The sequence below is a fragment of the Onychostoma macrolepis genome, chromosome 15 (assembly GCF_012432095.1).
Source record: "Onychostoma macrolepis isolate SWU-2019 chromosome 15, ASM1243209v1, whole genome shotgun sequence".
In the NCBI taxonomy this organism is placed as follows: Eukaryota; Metazoa; Chordata; class Actinopteri; order Cypriniformes; family Cyprinidae; genus Onychostoma; species Onychostoma macrolepis.
The window spans coordinates 8,008-27,226 of NC_081169.1; the positions used below are offsets into that span (position 1 = coordinate 8,008).

Below are 19,219 nucleotides of genomic sequence, written 5' to 3' on the forward strand. Positions count from 1 at the left end.
TCAGTCCCGCTGCAGTTCAGACGTGTCCTTAACTGCCTGCAGCTGTCACCCAGTCTGCCTCGCTGACTCTTTTTGTTTTTCTTGCCTTCCTGCCACCTCTTGTTTTGAAAAGGCAGAGGCCACGCCCCTTTTGCGCTAGCACTCGGTGGCTCTAAAATCAGTCCCCATCCCCTTTGCTTGAGACATTTAACTGCAGCCCGCTGCGGTTAAATGCGTGTCCTTAACTGCCTGCAGCTGTCACCCAGTCTGCCTCGCTGACTTTTTTGTTTTTCTTGCCTTTCCTGTCACCTCTTGTTTTGAAAAGGCAGAGGCCACGCCCCTTTTGCGCTTAGCACTCCGGTGGCTCTAAAATCAGTCCCCATCCCCTTTGCTTGAGAGACATTTAACTGCAGCCCGCTGCAGTTCAGACGTGTCCTTAACTGCCTGCAGCTGTCACCCAGTCTGCCTCGCTGACTCTTTTTGTTTTTCTTGCCTTCCTGCCACCTCTTGTTTTGGAAAAGGCAGAGGCCACGCCCCTTTTGCGCTAGCACTCGGTGGCTCTAAAATCAGTCCCCATCCCCTTTGCTTGAGACATTTAACTGCAGCCCGCTGCGGTTAAATGCGTGTCCTTAACTGCCTGCAGCTGTCACCCAGTCTGCCTCGCTGACTTTTTTGTTTTTCTTGCCTTCCTGCCACCTCTTGTTTTGAAAAGGCAGAGGCCACGCCCCTTTTGCGCTAGCACCGTGGCTCTAAAATCAGTCCCCATCCCCTTTGCTTGAGAGACATTTAACTGCAGCCCGCTGCAGTTCGTGACGTGTCCTTAACTGCCTGCAGCTGTCACCCAGTCTGCCTCGCTGACTCTTTTTGTTTTTCTTGCCTTTCCTGTCACCTCTTGTTTTGAAAAGGCAGAGGCCACGCCCCTTTTGCGCTAGCACTCGGTGGCTCTAAAATCAGTCCCCATCCCCTTTGCTTGAGACATTTAACTGCAGCCCGCTGCAGTTCGTGCGTGTCCTTAACTGCCTGCAGCTGTCACCCAGTCTGCCTCGCTGACTCTTTTTGTTTTTCTTGCCTTTCCTGTCACCTCTTGTTTTGAAAAGGCAGAGGCCACGCCCCTTTTGCGCTAGCACTCCGGTGCCACGGACAAGCGTGTCCAGCCCCTTCCTTCGGCGGATGCCGCTGCAAGGCCACTTTGAATTGGGCACGTGTACAAAACCTGGCACGCGGCGTCGCCCTGTCCCCCAAACTCGGCGAGCGACAGGCCAGTCAGGCGGGTCCAGCCCCAGCAGCCCAGCACCTGCACGGTATGCGAGGTGTCGAGATGGCTCGCCGGGCCCCACCACCTTGGTGAGAGCTCGCAGGAACGCGAGGGGTACAGATACCTCGAGCGGGCCAGCGGTCTCGTGCTCGCCACGGCGGCACATATACTAAAATTGGATCGATACAGAGAAGATTAGCATGGCCCCTGCGAAAGGATGACACGCAAATCCGTGAAGCGCTCCATCTTTTTGGTCGCGATGTTCGTGCCCTCTACTCTTTCGGCCCTCGAGCCGTGAATACACGCAGGTATTCACTCTAAAATCAGTCCCCATCCCCTTTGCTTGAGAGACATTTAACTGCAGCCCCGCTGCAGTTCGTACGTGTCCTTAACTGCCTGCAGCTGTCACCCAGTCTGCCTCGCTGACTCTTTTTGTTTTTCTTGCCTTTCCTGCCACCTCTTGTTTTGGAAAAGGCAGAGGCCACGCCCCCCTTTTGCGCTAGCACTCCGGTGGCTCTAAAATCAGTCCCCATCCCCTTTGCTTGAGAGACATTTAACTGCAGTCCCGCTGCAGTTCGTACGTGTCCTTAACTGCCTGCAGCTGTCACCCAGTCTGCCTCGCTGACTCTTTTTGTTTTTCTTGCCTTTCCTGTCACCTCTTGTTTTGGAAAAGGCAGAGGGGCCCCACCACCTTGGTGAGAGCTCGAGGAACGCGAGGGGTACAGATACCTCGGCGGGCCAGCAGTCTCGTGCTCGCCACGGCGGCACATATACTAAAATTGGATCGATACAGAGAAGATTAGCATGGCCCCTGCGAAGGATGACACGCAAATCCGTGAAGCGCCCATCTTTTGGTCGCGATGTTCGTGCCCTCTACTCTTTCGCCTCGAGCCGTGAATACACGCAGGTATTCACTCTAAAATCAGTCCCCATCCCCTTTGCTTGAGAGACATTTAACTGCAGTCCGCTGCAGTTCAGACGTGTCCTTAACTGCCTGCAGCTGTCACCCAGTCTGCCTCGCTGACTCTTTTTGTTTTTCTTGCCTTTCCTGCCACCTCTTGTTTTGGAAAAGGCAGAGGCCACGCCCCTTTTGCGCTAGCACCGTGGCTCTAAAATCAGTCCCCATCCCCTTTGCTTGAGACATTTAACTGCAGCCCGCTGCAGTTCGACGTGTCCTTAACTGCCTGCAGCTGTCACCCAGTCTGCCTCGCTGACTCTTTTGTTTTTCTTGCCTTTCCTGCCACCTCTTGTTTTGGAAAAGGCAGAGGCCACGCCCCCCTTTTGCGCTAGCACTCCGGTGCCTCTAAAATCAGTCACCATCCCCTTTGCTTGAGAGACATTTAACTGCAGCCCGCTGCGGTTAAATGCGTGTCCTTAACTGCCTGCAGCTGTCACCCAGTCTGCCTCGCTGACTCTTTTGTTTTTCTTGCCTTTCCTGCCACCTCTTGTTTTGGAAAAGGCAGAGGCCACGCCCCCCTTTTGCGCTAGCACTCCGGTGCCACGGACAAGCGTGTCCAGCCCCTTCCTTCGGCGGATGCCGCCGTGCGTCACTTTGGAATTGGGCACGTGTACAAAACCTGGCACGCGGCGTCGCCCTGTCCCCCAAACTCGGCGAGCGATTGCGTCAGTCAGGCGGGTCCAGCCCCAGCAGCCCAGCACCTGCACGGTATGCGAGGTGTCGAGATGGCTCGCCGGGCCCCACCACCTTGGTGAGAGCTCGCAGGGACGCGAGGGGTACAGATACCTCGAGCGGGCCAGCAGTCTCGTGCTCGCCATGGCGGCACATATACTAAAATTGGATCGATACAGAGAAGATTAGCATGGCCCCTGCGAAGGATGACACGCCAAATCCGTGAAGCGCTCCATCTTTTGGTCGCGATGTTCGTGCCCCTCTACTCTTCGGCCCTCGAGCCGTGAATACACGCAGGTTTCAGCGTAGGAGCGCTTGGCTCTAAAATCAGTCCCCATCCCCTTTGCTTGAAAGACATTTAACTGCAGCCCCGCTGCAGTTCGTACGTGTCCTTAACTGCCTGCAGCTGTCACCCAGTCTGCCTCGCTGACTCTTTTTGTTTTTCTTGCCTTTCCTGCCACCTCTTGTTTTGGAAAAGGCAGAGGCCACGCCCCCCTTTTGCGCTAGCACTCCGGTGGCTCTAAAATCAGTCCCCATCCCCTTTGCTTGAGAGACATTTAACTGCAGTCCCGCTGCAGTTCGTACGTGTCCTTAACTGCCTGCAGCTGTCACCCAGTCTGCCTCGCTGACTCTTTTTGTTTTTCTTGCCTTTCCTGCCACCTCTTGTTTTGGAAAAGGCAGAGGCCACGCCCCCCTTTTGCGCTAGCACTCCGGTGGCTCTAAAATCAGTCCCCATCCCCTTTGCTTGAGAGACATTTAACTGCAGTCCCGCTGCAGTTCGTACGTGTCCTTAACTGCCTGCAGCTGTCACCCAGTCTGCCTCGCTGACTCTTTTTGTTTTTCTTGCCTTTCCTGTCACCTCTTGTTTTGGAAAAGGCAGAGGCCACGCCCCCCTTTTGCGCTAGCACTCCGATGCCACGGACAAGGGTGTCCAGCCCCTTCCTTCGGCGGATGCCGCCGTGCGTCACTTTGGAATTGGGCACGTGTACAAAACCTGGCACGCGGCGTCGCCCTGTCCCCCAAACTCGGCGAGCGATTGTGTCAGTCAGGGCGGGTCCAGCCCCAGCAGCCCAGCACCTGCACGGTATGCGAGGTGTCGAGATGGCTCGCCGGGCCCCACCACCTTGGTGAGAGCTCGCAGGAACGCGAGGGGTACAGATACCACGCCACGGCGGCACATATACTAAAATTGGATCGATACAGAGAAGATTAGCATGGCCCCTGCGAAAGGATGACACGCAAATCCGTGAAGCGCTCCATCTTTTTGGTCGCGATGTTCGTGCCCATCTACTCTTTCGGCCCTCGAGCCGTGAATACACGCAGGTATTCACTCTAAAATCAGTCCCCATCCCCTTTGCTTGAGAGACATTTAACTGCAGTCCCGCTGCAGTTCGTACGTGTCCTTAACTGCCTGCAGCTGTCACCCAGTCTGCCTCGCTGACTCTTTTTGTTTTTCTTGCCTTTCCTGCCACCTCTTGTTTTGGAAAAGGCAGAGGCCACGCCCCCCTTTTGCGCTAGCACTCCGGTGGCTCTAAAATCAGTCCCCATCCCCTTTGCTTGAGAGACATTTAACTGCAGTCCCGCTGCAGTTCGTACGTGTCCTTAACTGCCTGCAGCTGTCACCCAGTCTGCTTCGCTGAATCTTTTTGTTTTTCTTGCCTTTCCTGCCACCTCTTGTTTTGGAAAAGGCAGAGGCCACGCCCCCCTTTTGCGCTAGCACTCCGGTGGCTCTAAAATTAGTCCCCATCCCCTTTGCTTGAGAGACATTTAACTGCAGTCCCGCTGCAGTTCGTACGTGTCCTTAACTGCCTGCAGCTGTCACCCAGTCTGCCTCGCTGACTCTTTTTGTTTTTCTTGCCTTTCCTGCCACCTCTTGTTTTGGAAAAGGCAGAGGCCACGCCCCCCTTTTGCGCTAGCACTCCGGTGCCACGGACAAGCGTGTCCAGCCCCTTCCTTCGGCGGATGCCGCCGTGCGTCACTTTGGAATTGGGCACGTGTACAAAACCTGGCACGCGGCGTCGCCCTGTCCCCCAAACTCGGCGAGCGATTGCGTCAGTCAGGGCGGGTCCAGCCCCAGCAGCCCAGCACCTGCACGGTATGCGAGGTGTCGAGATGGCTCGCCGGGCCCCACCACCTTGGTGAGAGCTCGCAGGGACGCGAGGGGTACAGATACCTCGAGCGGGCCAGCAGTCTCGTGCTCGCCATGGCGGCACATATACTAAAATTGGATCGATACAGAGAAGATTAGCATGGCCCCTGCGAAAGGATGACACGCAAATCCGTGAAGCGCTCCATCTTTTTGGTCGCGATGTTCGTGCCCCTCTACTCTTTCGGCCCTCGAGCCGTGAATACACGCAGGTTTCAGCGTGGGAGCGCTTGGCTCTAAAATCAGTCCCCATCCCCTTTGCTTGAAAGACATTTAACTGCAGCCCCGCTGCAGTTCGTACGTGTCCTTAACTGCCTGCAGCTGTCACCCAGTCTGCCTCGCTGACTCTTTTTGTTTTTCTTGCCTTTCCTGCCACCTCTTGTTTTGGAAAAGGCAGAGGCCACGCCCCCCTTTTGCGCTAGCACTCCGGTGGCTCTAAAATCAGTCCCCATCCCCTTTGCTTGAGAGACATTTAACTGCAGCCCCGCTGCAGTTCGTACGTGTCCTTAACTGCCTGCAGCTGTCACCCAGTCTGCCTCGCTGACTCTTTTTGTTTTTCTTGCCTTTCCTGCCACCTCTTGTTTTGGAAAAGGCAGAGGCCACGCCCCCCTTTTGCGCTAGCACTCCGGTGGCTCTAAAATCAGTCCCCATCCCCTTTGCTTGAGAGACATTTAACTGCAGCCCCGCTGCAGTTCGTACGTGTCCTTAACTGCCTGCAGCTGTCACCCAGTCTGCCTCGCTGACTCTTTTGTTTTTCTTGCCTTTCCTGCCACCTCTTGTTTTGGAAAAGGCAGAGGCCACGCCCCTTTTGCGCTAGCACCGGTGGCTCTAAAATCAGTCCCCATCCCCTTTGCTTGAGAGACATTTAACTGCAGCCCCGCTGCAGTTCGTACGTGTCCTTAACTGCCTGCAGCTGTCACCCAGTCTGCCTCGCTGACTCTTTTTGTTTTTCTTGCCTTTCCTGCCACCTCTTGTTTTGGAAAAGGCAGAGGCCACGCCCCCCTTTTGCGCTAGCACTCCGGTGCCACGGACAAGCGTGTCCAGCCCCTTCCTTCGGCGGATGCCGCCGTGCGTCACTTTGGAATTGGGCACGTGTACAAAACCTGGCACGCGGCGTCGCCCTGTCCCCCAAACTCGGCGAGCGACAGGCCAGTCAGGGCGGGTCCAGCCCCAGCAGCCCAGCACCTGCACGGTATGCGAGGTGTCGAGATGGCTCGCCGGGCCCCACCACCTTGGTGAGAGCTCGCAGGAACGCGAGGGGTACAGATACCTCGAGCGGGCCAGCAGTCTCGTGCTCGCCACGGCGGCACATATACTAAAATTGGATCGATACAGAGAAGATTAGCATGGCCCCTGCGAAAGGATGACACGCAAATCCGTGAAGCGCCCATCTTTTGGTCGCGATGTTCGTGCCCCTCTACTCTTTCGGCCCTCGAGCCGTGAATACACGCAGGTTTCAGCGTGGGAGCGCTTGGCTCTAAAATCAGTCCCCATCCCCTTTGCTTGAGAGACATTTAACTGCAGCCCCGCTGCAGTTCGTACGTGTCCTTAACTGCCTGCAGCTGTCACCCAGTCTGCCTCGCTGACTCTTTTTGTTTTTCTTGCCTTTCCTGCCACCTCTTGTTTTGGAAAAGGCAGAGGCCACGCCCCCCTTTTGCGCTAGCACTCCGGTGCCACGGACAAGCGTGTCCAGCCCCTTCCTTCGGCGGATGCCGCCGCAAGGCCACTTTGAATTGGGCACGTGTACAAAACCTGGCACGCGCGCCGCCCTGTCCCCCAAACTCGGCGAGCGACAGGCCAGTCAGGGCGGGTCCAGCCCCAGCAGCCCAGCACCTGCACGGTATGCGAGGTGTCGAGATGGCTCGCCGGGCCCCACCACCTTGGTGAGAGCTCGCAGGAACGCGAGGGGTACAGATACCTCGAGCGGGCCAGCGGTCTCGTGTTCGCCATGGTGGCACATATACTAAAATTGGATCGATACAGAGAAGATTAGCATGGCCCCTGCGAAAGGATGACACGCAAATCCGTGAAGCGCTCCATCTTTTTGGTCGCGATGTTCGTGCCCCTCTACTCTTTCGGCCCTCGAGCCGTGAATACACGCAGGTTTCAGCGTGGGAGCGCTTGGCTCTAAAATCAGTCCCCATCCCCTTTGCTTGAGAGACATTTAACTGCAGCCCCGCTGCAGTTCGTACGTGTCCTTAACTGCCTGCAGCTGTCACCCAGTCTGCCTCGCTGACTCTTTTTGTTTTTCTTGCCTTTCCTGCCACCTCTTGTTTTGGAAAAGGCAGAGGCCACGCCCCCCTTTTGCGCTAGCACTCCGGTGCCACGGACAAGCGTGTCCAGCCCCTTCCTTCGGCGGATGCCGCCGTGCGTCACTTTGGAATTGGGCACGTGTACAAAACCTGGCACGCGGCGTCGCCCTGTCCCCCAAACTCGGCGAGCGATTGCGTCAGTCAGGGCGGGTCCAGCCCCAGCAGCCCAGCACCTGCACGGTATGCGAGGTGTCGAGATGGCTCGCCGGGCCCCACCACCTTGGTGAGAGCTCGCAGGGACGCGAGGGGTACAGATACCTCGAGCGGGCCAGCAGTCTCGTGCTCGCCACGGCGGCACATATACTAAAATTGGATTGATACAGAGAAGATTAGCATGGCCCCTGCGAAAGGATGACACGCAAATCCGTGAAGTGCTCCATCTTTTTGGTCGCGATGTTCGTGCCCCTTTACTCTTTCGGCCCTCGAGCCGTGAATACACGCAGGTTTCAGCGTGGGAGCGCTTGGCTCTAAAATCAGTCCCCATCCCCTTTGCTTGAGAGACATTTAACTGCAGCCCCGCTGCAGTTCGTACGTGTCCTTAACTGCCTGCAGCTGTCACCCAGTCTGCCTCGCTGACTCTTTTTGTTTTTCTTGCCTTTCCTGCCACCTCTTGTTTTGGAAAAGGCAGAGGCCACGCCCCCCTTTTGCGCTAGCACTCCGGTGCCACGGACAAGCGTGTCCAGCCCCTTCCTTCCATTCCATCACGGTGGAATTGGGCACGTGTACAAAACCTGGATGGTGCTGTACAGAACTAGGGAATAACTGATAGCGGCACAGGTTAATCTTTGCTTGATCAATCAGTGGAAAGTGCCTTTCATTCCCACCTACAAGTGGAAATCACATATTGAAATTGAATTTGCATTACCCCCCACCCCCACTTTCAATGTTTAATTAAAAAATAAAAAAGGAAAAATACACAGATTTTACTCTTTACTATTTTTCTTATTGTGATTTTTGGTTAATTCCTATCAAAATCTGTTAGGATTGACTCACAAACATTATAATAGTTCTTAAACATTCTAATAGTACATGGAACCCATAATAATCAAGAAACAAAACATAAAAATGTTTTGCTCCCATTTTTAATTTCATAGATAAGGAACATTTAAATACATTAACATATATTAAGTAGGAACTGACAACAGCATTTTTGAATGTGACTGCTTTGTGAATGTGGCCCTAGCCTAGACACATCCCTATTACCAACCAACTTCGTCTCCACCAAATACAGATGTAATCTTTTATTGGCCTTTTCATTCTGTCTGCAGTGGTGTTGACAAGTCAAGCTTTAGGTCACTTCTAGGTCAATGTGTAAATAGCAAACATGGGACTGAATGGATCACCATCTAATAGACAAGTCTATGTTATATTGTGCACTTGTCACAGACTAACACATGCACTTTAACACACTTGCAACCTCTTGCTCACACACATCCGCGTATCTAACACTCTTCTCATTACGCTGCTCTAGTGTGTCCTGCCTGTTTGCTGTGAGTACCCTGTTGGTGATTATTGATTTATTTTAGCTAAATGGTTTGTTGTTATATTCTTTTAAATGTATTTAAGAAAATGAAAATATGTTTTAAAAGATTACCAAAAAACAAAGACTGTGAAATGGCTTATACTTGTTCACACTAGAAAGTGGATTTTGTAGACATGACTGTTTTTGTCATCATAACAAGAATCATTTTCTGTTCACGGTGAATATTGTAATTATCACAGCAATATCAAAAATGATCACAGCAAGTTAACACAACTTTTTTTTTCTGTGGAAGGTTCTTTATGTATAGTATTTAATGCTAGCGGTTGTGATGAAAAAAACTATTGTGAAAAAAGAACCATTACAAAGCTTGGCAGGTTTTGCTTTTCAGCAGTCAGTTGAGTTAAACGCCAGAAGCTTTTTTGTAAAAATGCTGACGTGAACTAGGCTTTCTGTTGCACTGTGCAACTGTCTTTCTTTTAACACAATAGTCCACACTGACTCTGAGCAAATGTAACACTTTCTGTGTGTATTTTGTATGTCTGCACTTTTTTTCACCACTGCACCCATGAACTATAGTAAGTTCACTTCCTTGAAAGTTGGAAGACTTTGTTTTTATTTGTTGAAGTACTTAAAAAGTATTTACCTCTGTGACAGCAGGAGATATTCAGCAGAATGTCCATGCTACTTTTTTCACATGATGAAAAGCAGAAGGAGTTGTCAAGCACAAAAAAGTTGTTGTTGTAAAAGTAATCTTTTACAAGATTTGCATGCTGTATTCCAGGGCCCGTATTCATGAAAAATCTTAGTGCTAAGAGGTGCTCCTAGTAACAAAATTCTAAGAAAATCCTAGTAAAGAAAAAAGTATTTCATAAAACATCTTAACCCTAAAAAGAGGTCTTAAGGTCCAAAATTGTTAGGAGTACGGACGAGGACTTTTAAGAGGCTTAAGAGTTTCTTTAGCAGCGGAGAAATGGATGAAACATGAAGAGGAAGAAGAAATGGGTTGCACACAATGCATGGCAGTGAGTTAATAAGACGCTACACATTAGATGGTGCAGGGATCATGTTTGTGACCGATCTTATTAGAGACACGCTAACATCTCAGACACCGTGCAGAAATGCCATAGCGCCAGAAATGGAAGTAATCACTACATTAACATATTTAGCAACTGGAAAAATGCAACTATGCAGCAGTGATGATCTGGGTCTGTCACAACCTTCTATAAGCAAAGTGATCACACAAACAATTACAGCACTTTCAGAACCTTATTGTGTCGCTGTTCATTTCTTATAAAATATGTTAAGTTTGTCAGCATGGTGAATAAAAAATAAGAATATATATATACATATATAATGTGTGTGTGTATATATGTGTGTGTGTGTGTGAGAGAGAGAGAGAATACGGAAAAACAGGAAAATATACGCCTGTAATTTCAAAGTGAAGGCTTTTAGGAGACCCTACTCTTAAAAGTGCTCTTTTATTTCCTTCTTGGACAACCAACCAATCGAAGTCTTCAAAATTAGGGCTGTCCTTTGGGCGGTGCAACTGGTGCGGTCGCACCGGGCCCCGCGCTGTGAGGGGGCCCTGCGGCGAACGGACCGAGGGGGACACCACCCCCCACCCCCCGGAACGCGATTGTGAACGGACCGAAACGCGTCAGCCAGGGACGGCCCTGTTCAAAAGACTGTGTCATAGCTAGCAACGGGGTCAGCCGTCAGCCATCTCCTCACTGAGATAAAAGTTTTTGTCTTTTCCTCGCTCAGAGTTGCTCTCAGATTGGTCCTAAATCACTTTTAAGCAAAGACTCCTAGTTAGAAATTTTTAAGCTAAATTCGGAGCTCTCTGAGAGGATTCTTAGAATCTTTAGGAATACGGGCCCAGGTCTTCTGAAATGATCTAATCATGTGAGAAGGAGACAGAAGTTGAAGTTCTAGCTTCTGTGTGTTTGTGATTCTTCAATCAATGCTTTTTGGCATCATTGACATTAAACTTGACTCTACAATGGAGGGGAAATATTTATGGATACACTGTTCTTTTAAAAATGCTGCGTTTGTGTGCATGTGCCCACTGATTTTTAAATGATAACTGATAAGTGGTACTGACTTGAACTGTTTTTTAGTTATGCCCGGCTATGGGGTCTCAATACTTCCCTGCACGATCCGTGCTTTTCCAAAAGGAGCCGAGTGGAGTGACATACCGTGTGCCTGCTTTGATCTACATACCTCGTTCCAGCTGTTTCTTGGCATTCTGTGAGGAGAGACTGACTCCGGCAGACGCTCAAGCACATCTGCTGGTCATGCGCAAAGGCACTTTTTATAAAAACTATGTGGAAGTAAGACTGATTCTAACATTTGTTGACACTATTATAACTAATAAACTTATAGAGTTTTTTGCTTCCTGATTTAAAAAAAGCATCTGTAATGAAAATTATGTTTGTTTCCTCCTCAGTGGAAAGACATGGAGGTGTTGAGTACAGCTCGACTGGAGGGCTACCGCTCAATGAATCCCTGCCCCATTTACGATGAGTTTACTGGCACAGTCTTCTTGTTTTTCATTGCTGTTCTGGGTCACACCTCTGAGTCTTACCAGTTAATTACAGGAAAGAACGTGACACGCCTTTGCTATGTGTCCAGCAGTGACCAGGGGGGCACCTGGAGCTCCGTTACAGACCTTACCAGGACGCTCATAGGGAACACCATTAAAGGTGATGTATTTTAAAATCAATGTTAAAATAGTCTCTCACATCATATCCCAGATTAAAGGGCATAGTCCACCCAAAAATGAACATTCTGTCATCATTTATTCATCCTGATGTTGTTCCAAAAATATGACTTCCTTTCTTCTGTGGTAGGTTATTTAATGAATATCTGGATGGCTAAATTCAACACAATCACTGTACATATTGACTGAACTATTCTTTGCTCTAATCACCCTTACACAAAGAAAATCTGTTTCCTAATATATGAATGATCAGTAACAGTATAATAGAAATTATATAGAATAATATATTGTGTAACTATATTACAATATATTGAATAATACACAAGGAATTTTTCATATATTGAAAAATATGTGATAATATATTTACTTATATAGGCCTATCACAATATATGTAAATTTACATTCAGTAATATACTTTATAATATGTAGATGTACATGTAATAAGATATGGTACTGCATGTGTAAAAACCTATTGAACATATTTACTCACCATTTATGATATAAATGTTTCATATTTTAAAACATTGTTAGTTTTCAAGAGCATAAGCACACCTGATCATACTAAACATTAGTTAACAGACTATCACTGTGCTGAAAAGTGTACAGCCATTATTTTTTTTTAAATAAAATAACATATAATTTAACAGTGTTTGGCCAGTCGTCATCCTGACCACAGGCTCTACTCTTCAGCACAATGATAACCCCACAAACTTACACACACCAGAAACCCTTTTACATTTCAATATAATACAACATCTAAACACTAACAGATCTTCCCCTATATTAATATTAAGCAAAAACACATGAAATAACACTTAGTTTTGAAATTTTTACTCTCTTTTAACAGTCAGAAGCAAAGCATGCTGGGAACTAGAGATCTGCTTTAACTCATTGCGTGAATGTGTGTATATATACACTGTAAAACCCAACAAGTTAGGGTAACAAACCGTTTGAGTAAACCAATTCCCCTTGGCTGAAACCATGTAAGTTTTAAAACTTGCAGTTAAGTAATTAAGTGATTAATTAAGTGCTAATTGAGCATTAGTGATGAACACCTGATGTTAACAAACAGAATCACTGAATAAAAGAGAAACACAAAAACTACTTCAACTGACTTCAACAGTTCAACAGCCATAGCCTTAGATGAAATCAACTGAAATAAAATGCATTAAATCTCAAGATCTGATTAAACAACCCCACAAACAGCATCACCAGCTCCACTTATTAATAACCAGACTGACTTTATTTATACAATTGAAGTAACCATGTTAGAGATCAGTGTCTGCTTTAGTTGGGCTCTTGACCCTTGACTTCTGTGTTAGTAGTTTTATTTCTGCTTTTTTTTCTCTGATTGTTGTAACCATGTGTTTATCAAACATATTTGTTACAACTCAAAAGCCCAGAAGAAATGACTGGTGGTTGGTTGTTATATGTTTATAGTGACAATCTGTAAATGAGCTGATCTCATTGAGAGTGAACATAGACTCATTGTGTGTCTAATCTCTGATTAAGTGAGTGTTGTATTGATTATAGTAAAAGTGATTCTAAGAGCCAGTGATTCTGTGACAGTCAGTTAATATAAAGGACTTTCCAAACAGTTTATCCACAAAAAGTTTTCCTCTATGGTAGCAACTAGACTCACACAGACATCAAGAATCATCTTGTGAACCTCAACAATGGTGACCATTGGTGCAATGCAAGCTGGGTACTAGCATAGTACAAAACTCGTCCATGGCTCCCAGCATGCATTGCTGCATGATTTTTTAAATTTAATTTCTTTAATGGTCACCATTGTTGAGGTTCATAAGCTGATTCTTGATGTCTGTGTGACTCTAATTGCTACCATAGAAGAAAACTTTTTGTGGACAAGCTGTTTAGCAAGTTCTTTCTATTAACTCACCGTCACAGAACCAGTGGCTCTTAAAATCACTTTTACTATAATCAATAACATTCACTTAATCTGAGACTAGACACACAATGAGATCAGTTCACTTACAGATGATTTTCATTATAAATACATAACAATCAACTACTGACCACTTTTGAGTTCTAACAAATATGTTTGAAAAACACGTTCACAACAAACAGAGAATAAAAAAAACTACTAACACAGAAGTCAAGGGTCAAGAGCCCAACTAAAGCAGACACTGATCTCTAACATGGTTACTTCAATTGAAACATTAAATCAACATCTAAACCTTAGTTAATTCTCAATAAGATCTTCTGTAGATGTCTGACAGAAATAAAGTCAGTCTGGTTATTAATAAGTGGAGCTGGTGATGCTGTTTGTGGGGTTGTTTAATCAGATCTTGAGATTTAATGTATTTTATTTCAGTTGATTTCATCTAAGCATGTGTCTAAAGTCAGTTGTTGTTCTTGTGTTTCTCTTTCTGTCAGTGATTCTGTTTGTTAACAGCAGGTGTTCATCACTAATGCTCAATCAGCACTTAATTAATCACTTAATTACTTAACTGCAATGTATATCTTATTTTAGTGAACTCAACAGAAATAAGCTCAGAGCACTCATAATTGTTAGTTTAAAAAACTTAAATGTTTTAGGGCAATCAGTTGCCTCAAATGGTTTGAGTTAACCTAATTTGGGTTTTTAAGACAATCGGTTTACTCAAACGGTTCGAGTTACCGTGACTTGTCGGGCATATATCTTATTTAGTGAACTCAACTGAAATAAGTTCAGAGTACTCATAACTGTTAGTTTTAAGAAACTTAAATGTTTTAAGGCAATCTGTTGCTTCAAACAGTTTGAGTTACCCTAACTTGTTGGGTTGTACATTCACATTTATATGGGAACATCTATTAGCAATATATACTCATAAAGGATCAAATAATTAGATTTATCTTTGTCTTAATTCCCAAATATATTTGTATGTATCAATATATAGCCATACATTGTCAATGCATATATTGCTGAATATAAGCATTAGTTTCTAATATATGGAAATGTATTATGTATATTATATTGCATTACATTTTGCAGTATATTGCCATATATTTTTGTTCCGTAAGGAGCAGCCTTCATTTTCAGATTTAGACTTTATAGAAAACATTTAATAGGATGTCAGAAATTTCAAAATCATTTCTAAACCATAGTGTGTGTGTTTTTTTATTGCAGAGTGGGCCACTTTTGCTGTGGGTCCAGGCCATGGAACCCAATTAAAATCTGGAAGGCTAATAATCCCTGCTTATGCCTACCATATAGACTGCAGAAATTGTTTTGGCAGGAAGTGCAAGACTTCGGCACACTCGTTTTGTTTTTATAGTGACACACATGGCAATGTGTGGCATTTTGGAGAGGCGTTGTCTGCGCCCGAGAGTGTGGAGTGTCAGATGGTGTCAGTAGATGAGGAAAATGGAGTCAACATTTTGTACTGCAATGCCCGGAGTGTATCAGGTTGCCGGGTGCAGGCTGTTAGCTTTGATAATGGGGCTGTTTTTCACGATGGACAGCTAGTGCATAAACTAGTGGAGCCAAAGAATGGGTGCCATGGCAGTGTGATTGGATTTCCGGCCCCAGTCTATCAGCTCGGGCAATCCCAACACTTTCTGAGACAGCTGAGGTCCATCTTCTCCCCAGTTGCAGTCAGCATATCCCCACTGAACTTCCTTCCACCAACATGGGTGGTATACACTCACCCCACCTGCTCAAAGACCCGTCGTGACCTGGGAGTTTACCTCAGTCTTCTGCCTCGAGATCCAGACAGTTGGTCAGTGCCTTGGATCATATATAAAGGCCCTAGTGCATATTCAGACTTGGCCTATGTGGAGCTGACATCTACTGATGCCCCATCGGTCCCTGTCTTTGCCTGCCTTTTTGAGAACGGCACAAAGACGGCGTATGATGAGATTTCCTTCTGCATCTTCACTCTGTATGAGCTAATAGACCACCTTCCCCACAGAAACAGAAAAAGAAAAGGGCTCAAAAAGAGGAAAGGATTGTGGGAGTGTTGCTTTGTCTGCTGATTGTATGTGTAACAGGATTGGGTAAATAAAGAATCCCGTTCGATTAACGACTGTGAATTTGAACTAAATCTATTTCTATCATAATCTATCAACATAAGCTATCTATCTATTGTGCCTGTCAAGCCAACATTTCAATTTTGATTTGACTAATGGCTTTTGTAATTAAATTGGTCATATGAATTTATTTTATTTTCAATGCATATTATTTCTACTCAGTGTTGGGAAGGTTACTTTGGAAATGTAAAAGTTTACAGATTACAAGTTACCCTATCTAAAATGTAATAAGTAGCGTAACTATTTCAGTTACTCAATTAAAGTAATGTAACTGATTACATTTGTTTACTTTTTGATTACTTTTCTAAATTTCTAATGTTTTCAACTGTAAATCATTTTGAAACATTTAATACAGGCAGGGTTAACCTTACAGTATATAGTCCTCAACACTGATTACTGTCAAACTTTCCAAATCCTTCATCACTTCAATTAAGATTATAATAATTTATTTTAACGCACAGCACCACACAATCAGAATTTAGCACCTCTTTTTTGAGATTGTTCTGAGGTTAAATGCAGATTTAAAATCATAAGATATATGATACTGTTTTTGAATTCAAATCTTTGCATACACTGTAAAAAATTGCTGTAAAATTTACAGTAACTTACTGGCAATTTTGGTTGCCAGTAAGACTGCAAATTTACAAGAGTACTGTAAATCAATAATTACAATTGTACTGTAAAAATACAGCAAACTCTTGCATGCTGTAAAATTGCTGTGATGGTGTAAACATTTTGTAAACTTATTTCATTTGATTCTACTAAGAAGGAACATTTCTTAACATAAAACTGCAAACACTTAATTTATAATAGTAAAATTACTAAAAACATGACTTTAACTCAAATTGTTGCAGTTTATCATCAGCTATAGCACACATGCATGTGGTAAAGCATTTAACAAAGAAATCATCACTGTATCAGCAACTCTACAGTTACTGTCTTTAAATAAAGCAGCAGAGCATCAGTGTTTGTGGCTCATCATTGACTGAAGCACAGGCTCTACTCTCCACCGCAATGGTGACCCACAAAACTAAATTAAACTAATAGAGCTCTCTTGTGCAAAATAATACAGTTCAGTTAAATATTTACCCTCCTTATAGATAACACCTGCTGTTAACAAGCAGAATCACTGAATGAAAGAGAAACAAGAACTACAACTGACTTCAGCCACAGCCTTAGATGAACTCAACTGAAATACAAGACATCATTAAATCTCTCAAGATCTGATTAAACAACTCCACAAACAGCATTACCAGCTTCACACATTACAATTTGACTTTATTTCTGTCATATGTCTATAAAAATAATTTGAGAATTAACAGAAGTTTATGTGTTTTATTGAAAACGTTTAGTGTGACCTCACCATTGTGGCGGGTATGGTTTGCTTTAGTTGGGCTCTTGACCATCAATTTTTAATCTTAGCTTTTTTCTGGCTGCTGTAACTGTGTTTGTAAAGCACATATATTATAGCAAGAAAACCCAGAAAAATTAGCATTTGATTGATTATTGATAATCGTGTAATCATTATCTAGTGGCCTGATTCACTGATCTTATTCAGAGGCTGATCTTTAAAAACATGGTGTGGATATCTTTTTTTTTTGTGTTTGTGTGTGTTTACAATCGCTATATGACCTTGAATGAGACAACAAACTGCTAATTAAAAATTTTAAAGATGTCTTATGCACAAAATTTTTAGTACTACGGCAACAGCTAGACACACACAGACATCAAGAATCAGCGTATGAATCTCAACAACGGTGACAATCAACTAAATAAATGAACAGATCAACTCTGAACATCACAAAACATGCTACTAAAACTCAACACAAAAAAAAAAAATAAAAGCACATAGTAAGAATTAAAGACAATAAGTGGACAATTCAGCGGCATAATTTATTCATGCCGCAATGCATGCTGGGATTCATGGGTGAGTTTTGTATTGTGCTGGTACCCAGCATGAATTGCAGCATTAAGCTTTTGATTGTCACCATTGTTGAGATTCATACACTGATTCTTGATGTCTGTGTGTGTCTAATTGCTGCCGTAGAAATAAAAGTTTTGTGCATAAGACATTTTTAAAATTTTTCAGTAGCAGTTTGTCGTCTCATTCAGGTTCACATAGCGGCTGTAAACACCAAACTAACAAATAAAAGAATCCACACCATGTCTTTAAAGATCACCCTCTAAATGAGATCAGTGAATCAGGCCACTAGATAATGATTACATCATTATCAATAATCAATCAAAAGCACGTAACCACACATTTTCCTGGCTTTTCATGCTGTAACAAACGTGCTTTACAAACACAGTTACAGCAGCCAGAAAAAAACTAAGATTAAAATTTGATGGTCAAGAGCCCAACTAAAGCAAACCCTGACCGCCACAATGGTGAGGTCAAACGAAACGTTTTCAATAAAACAAATAAACTTCTGTTAATTCTCAAATTATTTTTATAGACATATGACAGAAATAAAGTCTAATTGTAATGTGTGAAGCTGGTAATGCTGTTTGTGGAGTTGTTTAATCAGATCTTGAGAGATTTAATGATGTCTTGTATTTCAGTTGAGTTCATCTAAGGCTGTGACTGAAGTCAGTTGTAGTTCTTGTTTCTCTTTCATTCAGTGATTCTGCTTGTTAACAATCTGTGTGTTATCTATAAATTTTTAACTGAACTGTATTATTTTGCACAAGAGAGATCTAATTTAGTTTTGTGGGTCACCATTACGGTGGAGAGTAGAGCCTGTGCTTCAGTCAATGATGAGCCACAAACACTGATGTTCTGCTGCTTGATTTAAAGACAGTAACTGTAGAGTTGCTGATACAGTGATGATCTCTTTGTTAAGCGCTTTATCACATGCATGTGTGCTATAGCTGATGATAAACTGCAACGATTCGAGTTAAAGTCATGTTTTTAGTAATTTTACTATTATAAATTAAGTGTTTGCAGTTTTATGTTAAGAAATGTTCCTTCTTAGTAGAATCAAATGAAATAAGTTTACCAAATGTTTACACCATCACAGCAATTTTACAGCATGCAAGAGTTTGCTGTATTTTTACAGTACAATTGTAATTATTGATTTACAGTACTCTTGTAAATTTACAGTCTTGCTGGCAACCAAAATTGCCAGTAAGTTACTGTAAATTTTACAGCAATTTTTTACAGTGTAGGAAACAGGAAACACTAACAATGCCTTGGGGAAAAAGTTAATCTTAGAAAATAAAGCGTACACATAAACCCAAATAGGAAATAAAACAGTTATCAAATAAGCATGTGTTCTATTCTGTGTCCTAAACTCCTGAAACATTGGTGTCTTATATTTTAGAGCAGTCGATGCAATTTATGAAAGAAGTCAATTAAATCTCTGTGTGTGTGTGTGTGAAAAATATTCAGATGTGTAATTGTTAACATTTTCATAAGTAACTGTAATTTAATTACACATTTTTTCTCAGTAACTGTAATGAATTACTTTTACATTTACTTTGTAATTAAATTATGTAAAGCCGTTACTCCCCAACACTGTTTCTACTTTCTTACATTCAAATTCAAATTGGAATTCTGCTAAGTTTTTTTTTTTTTTTTTTCATTTGCATTGGTACTATTTTTACATTTACATTTACATTTAATCATTTAGCAGACGCTTTTATCCAAAGCGACGTACA

General features: G+C 44.2%; 1 protein-coding gene and 8 non-coding genes across 9 annotated transcripts; all 9 read left to right on the top strand.

Moving 5' to 3' along the window:
* The first annotated feature begins 1,379 nt into the window (after positions 1–1,379).
* Positions 1,380–1,486, top strand: LOC131521045 (U6 spliceosomal RNA). Its single transcript, XR_009266192.1, has one exon. It is a non-coding gene; the product is annotated as a U6 spliceosomal RNA (small nuclear RNA).
* A 497-nt stretch (positions 1,487–1,983) lies between these two features.
* Positions 1,984–2,089, top strand: LOC131521067 (U6 spliceosomal RNA). The gene has a single exon (XR_009266213.1). It is a non-coding gene; the product is annotated as a U6 spliceosomal RNA (small nuclear RNA).
* A 910-nt stretch (positions 2,090–2,999) lies between these two features.
* LOC131521061 (U6 spliceosomal RNA) lies at positions 3,000–3,106 on the top strand. The gene has a single exon (XR_009266207.1). It is a non-coding gene; the product is annotated as a U6 spliceosomal RNA (small nuclear RNA).
* Positions 3,107–4,027: 921 nt separating this feature from the next.
* Positions 4,028–4,130, top strand: LOC131521058 (U6 spliceosomal RNA). Its single transcript, XR_009266204.1, has one exon. It is a non-coding gene; the product is annotated as a U6 spliceosomal RNA (small nuclear RNA).
* Positions 4,131–5,058: 928 nt separating this feature from the next.
* On the top strand, positions 5,059–5,165 carry LOC131521042 (U6 spliceosomal RNA). Its single transcript, XR_009266189.1, has one exon. It is a non-coding gene; the product is annotated as a U6 spliceosomal RNA (small nuclear RNA).
* A 1,136-nt stretch (positions 5,166–6,301) lies between these two features.
* On the top strand, positions 6,302–6,408 carry LOC131521059 (U6 spliceosomal RNA). The gene has a single exon (XR_009266205.1). It is a non-coding gene; the product is annotated as a U6 spliceosomal RNA (small nuclear RNA).
* A 541-nt stretch (positions 6,409–6,949) lies between these two features.
* Positions 6,950–7,056, top strand: LOC131521055 (U6 spliceosomal RNA). Its single transcript, XR_009266202.1, has one exon. It is a non-coding gene; the product is annotated as a U6 spliceosomal RNA (small nuclear RNA).
* A 545-nt stretch (positions 7,057–7,601) lies between these two features.
* On the top strand, positions 7,602–7,708 carry LOC131521054 (U6 spliceosomal RNA). The gene has a single exon (XR_009266201.1). It is a non-coding gene; the product is annotated as a U6 spliceosomal RNA (small nuclear RNA).
* A 1,085-nt stretch (positions 7,709–8,793) lies between these two features.
* Positions 8,794–15,505, top strand: neu4 (sialidase 4). Its single transcript, XM_058745089.1, has 4 exons — positions 8,794–8,812; positions 10,926–11,138; positions 11,255–11,510; positions 14,658–15,505. The coding sequence occupies exons 2-4, from the start codon at positions 10,938–10,940 to the stop codon at positions 15,503–15,505; spliced, it is 1,305 nt and encodes a 434-aa protein (XP_058601072.1). The 5' UTR covers positions 8,794–8,812; positions 10,926–10,937.
* The last annotated feature ends 3,714 nt before the right edge of the window (positions 15,506–19,219 follow it).

Coding starts and splice junctions, on each gene's coding strand:
- neu4 (XM_058745089.1), top strand. CDS start 10,938: ATGGGGTCTCAATACTTCCCTGCACGATCCGTGCTTTTCCAAAAGGAG. Junction 11,139..11,254: donor TTTATAAAAACTATGTGGAA/GTAAGACTGATT, acceptor TTTCCTCCTCAG/TGGAAAGACATGGAGGTGTT. Junction 11,511..14,657: donor CATAGGGAACACCATTAAAG/GTGATGTATTTT, acceptor TTTTTATTGCAG/AGTGGGCCACTTTTGCTGTG.